This window comes from Gavialis gangeticus, unplaced genomic scaffold, assembly GCF_001723915.1.
Source record: "Gavialis gangeticus isolate Ggan-Ray unplaced genomic scaffold, GavGan_comp1, whole genome shotgun sequence".
Classification (NCBI taxonomy): Eukaryota; Metazoa; Chordata; order Crocodylia; family Gavialidae; genus Gavialis; species Gavialis gangeticus.
Window position 1 is genome coordinate 143,254,681 of NW_017729025.1, and position 8,083 is coordinate 143,262,763.

The 8,083-nt window shown below is 37.2% G+C and overlaps 1 protein-coding gene across 2 annotated transcripts in view; it reads right to left on the reverse strand.

The window, feature by feature from the left end:
- Positions 1–8,083, reverse strand: part of SERGEF (secretion regulating guanine nucleotide exchange factor) — a 355,234-nt gene that overhangs the window by 131,772 nt on the left and 215,379 nt on the right. For both annotated transcript variants that reach the window (XM_019519675.1, XM_019519674.1), the window contains exon 10: positions 7,515–7,551. In XM_019519675.1, coding sequence (XP_019375220.1) covers positions 7,515–7,551 — 37 coding nt within the window. The remainder of the gene's footprint in view (positions 1–7,514; positions 7,552–8,083) is intronic.

Sequence of the window (8,083 nt, forward strand, 5' to 3'; positions counted from 1 at the left end):
ACTAGAAGCCCTGCCAAGTGCCTTTTAATAAGCAGTGAATATAATTGGTATTGCAACAAAAAGACAGCATGCTGTAACATGACACCATGCTGGTCTGCTAGGAAACCCTTATAATAGAGACCCCCTAACTGAACTGGGATTTTCATGTATAATAAATAAAGTAATGGATCAGCAGGGCCGAGCTTGCTTGCTGAAGACCAATGCCCTGAAGTGCATTTGTTTAGTATTCTAAATATTATAGTAGTATAAAAAGTAAGAGGGAGAGAGAGAAAAGTTGTCATATGTTCTCTGTGATGGCCTGCGGAGTCCCCAGGAAGTGAATGGCAGACACATGACTACTTCTATTGCTTTGCAACACTGCCGTGAATATCTAAATAATGCTGTCACCATAACATTGAGATCTGTCCATCAGGGTGCCCAATCTCTATTTCTTATTGGTGCTTAGTCTGTTATAGAAGTATGCCTTTCATGATCTGTTACAGCTTTGCCTGGGCTGATATTTCATATGATAATTTAGCTGGAATCATGGAGCTCATCTAAAAGGAAATGGACGTTGCTGGTGAAAAGGCAAAAGATTTTCATGTAAGAATCTTTCACCTTCCATATCACAAAGATGATATGGCCATGGGTGCTAGTTATCCATGCTACAATTACAAGATATCTGCCAGAGACTATCTGGATATAGATTTGTAATTCTCTTCACATTTAAACTCAAACATGTAATTGGTAAGTTTTATCAGCATAAGAAATAATATATTATAATAGCTCTTGGTTTTTTGAGCAAGCCAATGTGTACTATCCTTCTAAAGTTATTGTGCAGTTTTAAGTCCAGTGAGTCTAAGGAGCCAGCACTAATTTGAGGAAAAGAAACATTTTACCTAATTTTACTTGACAAAACAGATTTGCCCATTACATTCAAGACAATTTTATCCCAAATAGCTGGATGATTTTTAGTCCCAGGGAGATCAGGAAGTCTGATTTTTGATGTTTACAAGGTTGTCTGAATTGAATTTGCAGATAGCCATCCAATCTTGACAGAATTATACTTTATCATGTAACATAATGAACATGGGTTGTGGGAAGAGAAGAGGGGAGAGAAAGAACCTAACCTTGGTGGTAGAGATTTTTCTGATCTTTTACTGTAAAGACATTACTGTTCACTGGATAGTTGAGAATGGAATCTTACAAGTGCCCAAAATGCAATCACAATTAATATACAGAAATAGGACTGAAAACTACTGGTGAAAGATTTGTGTGAGTTTGTATATTCCCATTTGGATGTAAAAGTGCTTCACAAATTAGGTACAAAATTACACGTGACTAATTATGGATAGGGCACCCCCCCCCACACACACACACACACACTGGACTTCTGTTCAAATAAAATTAATCTATTTTTCCAACAACCTGGGTTCAAGTCCTACTTGGCGCACATATCAAAGTAGGATAGACTTCTCACATTACTAAGCATCTCCAATAGCCTTTTTTCCATAAGATTTGTCATATGTACAATACAAAAGGCCCCAGATATTGATGTAGTGGAGGAGTCACAAGTTGATTTTGAACCTAGTGTCGTCACAAGGTAGCTGGAAGACATGATGATTAAAACTGGCATCTGGTCTACATTATAGCTTCTACTATTGCAATCACTCCAGCTACACTGGAGGAATTTTTTGGGAGGGGAAGGAAAGTCTAGTATGGGAAAGGGTCAAGGGCCAAGTGTACAAATCAGAAAATCCAACATAGAATTAAGTAAAATTAACAGTCTTTTCTTGAGTGAGGATACAAAAACAAGAAACTGCTTTTGTGTCTCACGCAAGGATTTTTGTTGGTGATATCTTTTATTGGATGACTGCATGGTTGAAGAGATGTAAATAGATAAGGTTTCAATCAGAAGATACTCTTCTTCAGGTCTGAGGAAAGGTTATTTGTACCAATAGAGCTTCACGGGAAAGCTGCACCATGACTTCTTTGGTCCATAGATCTTAACCTCTTTGGAGACTAGTTTATCTACATTTTTTTAGTAATTTATCTGACACATTGAAACTTTGGATTGTTGCTGGACAGAGCTGACACTTATTCTAACAGAATTTTTGACAGCTAAAAAGGACCTGGGATAGAATGCCTTTCGCCTATGTTATAGCTTTGCTCTACTTGGGCAAGAGGTAAATTGCTGTGCTGGGTCATTTTAAATAGCTTTGTTGTCAGTTACTGTATAACCTGACAACTTTCAAACATGTAGTATAAAATGTTTGTTTATCTGCATTTCTTGGGCACTGGAGTCATTCCATCAGCCAACTTGTACTTCCGAGTGCAGTCTGGACATGCAATATGTTTCCAACAACTCCCTGCTGTTATACAGTTAATACTGCTTGATTATACTATTGGGGATATGGTACATCCTATGTGGTGTGTCAAGTATTCCATGACCACCTAATTATTCTCAGAGAAGCCGTACATAGTTAGATGAACACAGCTAGCCAGAGAGAAAACCTATAAGACAAGTCTGCATGTAAGTAATTCTTAATATATGCATCCACTATTATACAGCAACCTAGAAGAGAAAATGAGATGTATGCCATATACTATATTCCTGAATGTGGTGCAGGGTTCTTCTTTCTTCTGCATGTTTGGCTCTTCTTTCCCCAAATGCTTTCATTTCATGCTTAACAGCCTGTTTCCAAGTGCTTGGATCCTCAGCAATCTTCTCCTAGTCATTTGGCTCAATGTCCATTGCCTTCATATCTCTCCTGCAAACATCTTTGAAATGGAGATAAGGACACCTGTATGGTCTTCTTCCCGTAACGAGTACTTCATACATGAGATCCTTGGGTATATGGCCATTAAACATTCTCCATATATGACCATGCCATCAAAATCATCACTGACTGAGGAGAGAATGTATGCTCAGAATGTCAGTACATTCCAGTATCTCAGCATAGGCAACTTTGTCCCATCAGGAAATTCCTAGAATGTGATGAAGACAACGGAAGTGAAAGCTGTTGCGTCAATTTCCTTGACTAGGGTATGTGGTCCAGTATTTTCTGCCATACAAAAATGTGTTGATAAGGCAAGAATTATATACTTAGATCTTGGTCTTAACAGTCTTTTTGTTGTTGTTGCACACACATTTGCTCAGCATGCTCACGATACCCAGTGCTTTACCAATACAGGTATTCAGTTCAGCCTCAAGTGACAAGTTGCTGGTAACAATGGACTAAAGGTATGTAAATTTACTTACAACATCCAATATGTTTTCACCAATTGTGATCACTGGTGATAAATCAAAGTTCTGGCCCATAATATTGGTCTTTTTGATGTTGAATATAAGACCAAACCCTTGACAGGCATGAGTGAAGCAACTGATGAGGCTTTGAAAGTCACTCTCTGTGTCAAATATCCATGCAGCATCTTCAGCAAACAGCAACTCACAAGTCAAAATTTTCCTCACTTCAGTCTTTCCTTGAAAGTGTGTGAGGTTGAATAATTTCCTATTTGATCATGTATATAGATAAATGTCTTTGGTGATAGTCCCAAAAGAGTACATTAGAAGAGAAAAGAAAATCCTGTACAAGGTCAGGGCAAGGATACAGCCCTGTTTGACTTGGCTTCAAATCTCAAAAGCCTCAAACATTGATCCATCATAGGCTGATTGTTCCCCATATTCCATCATGGAATATGGGCATGCTGAAGAATTTTGGTGGACATCCAATCTTTCCCAATAATTTGAAGAGGCCTTTTTTAATTATAAGGTCGAAGGCCAAAGAAGGTGATAGAGAAGTCTCCTTTGTTCCCTATGTTTTTCTTGGATTTGTCAGAGTGGAAGGATCGTATTTACAGTGAACCTACTAGCTCTGAAGCTTCACTGAGACTCAGGGTCAATACAGTCAGCAACGATCTGAAGTGTTCCGAGTACTACCCATGCATTGATCTTTCCGACACTGCCTAATAGTGAAATGTCACAATAATTGTTGCAGTTGCTGTGGTCATGTTTATTTTTGTACAGTACCTATACTTCACATACCTTGTCCCTACTGTCCAACAGTGAGTAAGAAGCTTAAATAAGAGGGAAAAAGCATGGGTTTCCGGTATTTGATCACTTCCATGGAAATGCCATCTTTCCCAGAGGTCTTGACAATGGCCAGATCATCTGTGGCCTTTCTTAGATCCTCAACAGTTGGAATATTATCAAGCTCTTCAAGGACAGACTATCAATAGAGTTAATGCCTCTGTCAGTGACATCACTTTCCCTTAAGCAGAGTTCAAGATAGTGTTTTACCCATCCTTCTATCTATGCCTTTTGATCTGTTATGACTTCTGCTAACGGTGTCTTTAATGGAACTGATTTCTTTGCAATTAGATGTAGCACCTTCCTGATTCCATGATACATGCCTCTGATGTTTCCAGTGTCAAATAAGGACTGAATTTTCTCACAGTAGCAGCCAATAGTCACTATATAATCTTATTAAAATTTATCTATGTGTGTATGTATGAATAAATATACATTTCCATATCTATATATATATATGTATATACGTGTGCATGTATGTACACAAACTTATTTACTAGGCATATTTTGAGGTGAAGAATGAACAACTCCTCTCCAAAATTTCAGTGAACACTAGCCCATCACTCAGCTGAAAGGAGATTAGATTCCATATGAAATCAGATACTTCACAAGCATAGGATCATGTGAACCTGCAAAAATTCACTTAGTTGTATGCTTTTAGAACTACACTTCATGATATTCCCCTAAAAAGAAAAGCAAAAAAATCACACATACAAGAAGTGTTTGTGTTTTCCAAAAACCACGCAACTGCTCATATCCTAGCTATTATTTTTAAGTCACAAGGTACAAACTGATACATGGTTTGGCAAATCCATCATCTCTGTTAATGTTAAGTCATCTTGTGACTAGATGAGAATAGAAAGCCTCTCAGTTAACCCAACAAGAAGGTCTCAGTACCACAGTACTGAAACCAACAGCCAAACTCCACACTGACTTCAACAGAGACAAGGGGATACGGATCAGTTCTACAAAACCATGGAGATCTTTATATAAGCATATATTATGGCAGGGAAATGAAAAGCTTTATTGGAGTAAAACAAAGAAGTACATCAAGAAACTGCCTCATTAAGAGGAAGGTGACACAAATAACTTGAAGGAAAAAATTAGGTGCTAGATAGACCTATCATACAATAATCCTGTGCTTTCAAGAATTAAAATTGCTTTATACTGTAGGTTTGGGTAGTGGTTTCTTTCCACATAAAACTTACCATACTTACTTTTACCTGAAAATCATCCAGACAAATATTTGGAAATGTATTGAGAAACAGTTTATATATCTATATATTCAGCAAATACTTTCAGCATTGGCAAATTGTATAATTGAATACATATGTTTTTTATTAACTGCTGTTATACTTACCTCACACGAAGATTGGAAGTTTTGAACTACAGTTGACAATTTGCAAAATAAACATTTCCACAAAATCATTTCAAATACCAACTCCCTTAAAAACACTTCTAAAAATTTTCTTCAAGAGAAAGTGTAGCTTGATGCTTTCACATTTAAAAAAATCCAGCAAATATATGTTTTGATTGCTGAGTTTCAGAGCAAAAAAAAAGTCCTTTATTTTAGGCTCTGATAATATTGCCCACTCAATTCAATAAAAATCCTCACAAAGTTTAGAGTTAAGTATGTGTAAGTCTTCACACAAAGTCTAAGTTTACTGCTACGCATTTCAAGAATTTCTCTTTCGTTTGCCTGTGTTTTTAGTTGTACAATTTTTGTCTGTAGCAGTAGATTATTTACCTCTGAGGACCTTAGGGAGCACAGGAAAATATGGTTTAAACTCAACACTTTGCCTCCATTCACACTGAAGAAATCTGCTATACTTTCACTTCATCAATTCAGAGAGATCTCCAAATTGCTCTTCAATTGACTTTCAGAGGTACCACTGTACTTAATTAGCACAAGCATGTGACAATGAGCCACTGGTAGGGTGCAAAAGTCTCTTCTCATAGCTGATACCATAAATCAAATTGAACCTTGACAAGTTCATGACAGGGATTATCATACAGACATAAATGCACAATCTTATCCTGAATACACCAAAAATACCTGTGTGGATGGTATACAACTCTATCAAGACACCTAGGGAAATAAGTATCGCCTGAAAAATAATACATAAACATACACTGGGCACCAAGTAACTAATTTTCCAAGTTATGTGATAATTCACTTTTGTGGAGTTGAAAGAAGGTCCAAGGAATCTCTTACACTCATTCCACTCATCAGGTGCCAACAGACAGAAAGGGATGAAGAAACAAGGTCAACAAAGGAATATTTTCCTTTTCTAAAGATTCTATTAATTAAAACAGGCTACTTCATCCAAAAATGGATAACCAGAGGAGGAAGTGAGGCTGAGAGGCAAGGGCACTGAACTAGGGCTCGTGAGACCTGGTGATTCCCAACTCTGCAACTCATTTGCTAAGTGACCGTAGGGCAAGGTACTTGCTGTCTTTCTGACTCAGCTACCTCATCCGGAAAATAGGAACAATGATACTCACCTCCTTTGTAAAGAAAGGACTTTGAGATCTACAAATGAAAACTGTTCAGTAGGAGCAAGATAACTGTTGTTAATAGTAAGTCATTAATCCCAGTGCACATCAATGTGTAAACTGTGGAGTCTTTTATCACTGGTATAGAAACTGCACTTACCTGATGAAGTACTACAGATGTTATAGAGAGAGAGAGAGAGAGAGAGAGAGAGAGAGAGAGAGTGTGTGTGTGTGTGTGTGTGTGTGTGTTAAATAAATGTATATGCTAACTGATGCTGACTGACATTTTGAAAACTGTCCATATTTCAACCAAAATAAAAAACAGTTTTTTACCACTAAAATTATCACTAAAAAGGTTTGCAGCATTTTGACCAGGTTCAAAAAGAACTGTTACTCTGAAATTGTAGCTTAATTCAATAGTCTAAATGGTTCATTTATAAAACCTATTCTATAACTTCTTAACTTAATTTTGCTCTTAAGTTGATCTGCCCCTTACTGCAGGAAGTCACCAAAAACATTTACTTTAATAGTCATTTTTGTTTTCCAGATTTCATAGAATCACAGAAAATTAGGGTTGGAAGGGACCTCAGGAGGTCATCTAGTCCAACACCTGCTCAAAGCAGGACCATCCCCAACTAGATCATCTCAGCCAGGATTTTGTTGAGCTGGGCCTTAAAAACCTTGAAGGATGGAGATTTCACTATCTTTCTAGGTAACCTGCTCCAGTGCTTCAGCACCCTCCTAGTGAGAAAGTTTTTCCCAAAATCCAATCTAAATCTCCCTTTGTGTTGTCCTTCTCTCTCCCAACACTTCTACACTTCTATGTTATTTCTTCCTTTCTGCTGCTACTTCTAACACAGAGTTACACCATAAGTTTGCTGTGTATATATTATTTTTTTAAGAGAAAGAAACCCAACAAGAGCACGTGACATAAAATTAAGCTACTTACCAACTATTGCCAGATTATGTTCTGAGCCACATGCAATCTGCAAAAGAAATGTGAACAAATGAAGGAGAATATATAAATACAAGTAGTAACAGGGTAAAAATAACCACAATTAAAACTGAAAATTAAAAAGGGGGGAACAAGTGAGTTTGTAAAAGGTAAAAACAAGCTTAGAGTGTTCTGTGAGGTTTCAGAGGAAATTCACTGAGTTGTTTTGTTAACGAGCAACTATTTATATTTCAAAAACCAATCATACTTGGTACTTCTATGCTTCACAATTCTGAAAAGACATCCAGTAAAATCTGTTTATGTATATGTTTGCACTGTAGGCAAACCAGCAGTGATTCTATCCTCACTGGTTTTGTCTAGAGAAGAAAAAAATATGGTAAAGGACTGAATGCACCTGAGCTCTTTCCCCAGTATGAAACCCAGTTTTAGTGGTTTTTTAATTTGCAAAGCTAGAACTAGAAGGGAGACAATAATGAAATACTCTTTTCATGGCTTGCTTGCTAATGGCACTATCAAAAAGTGCCCTGGAAATCAGCTACTGTAACCAATGACCCCCCCCCCAC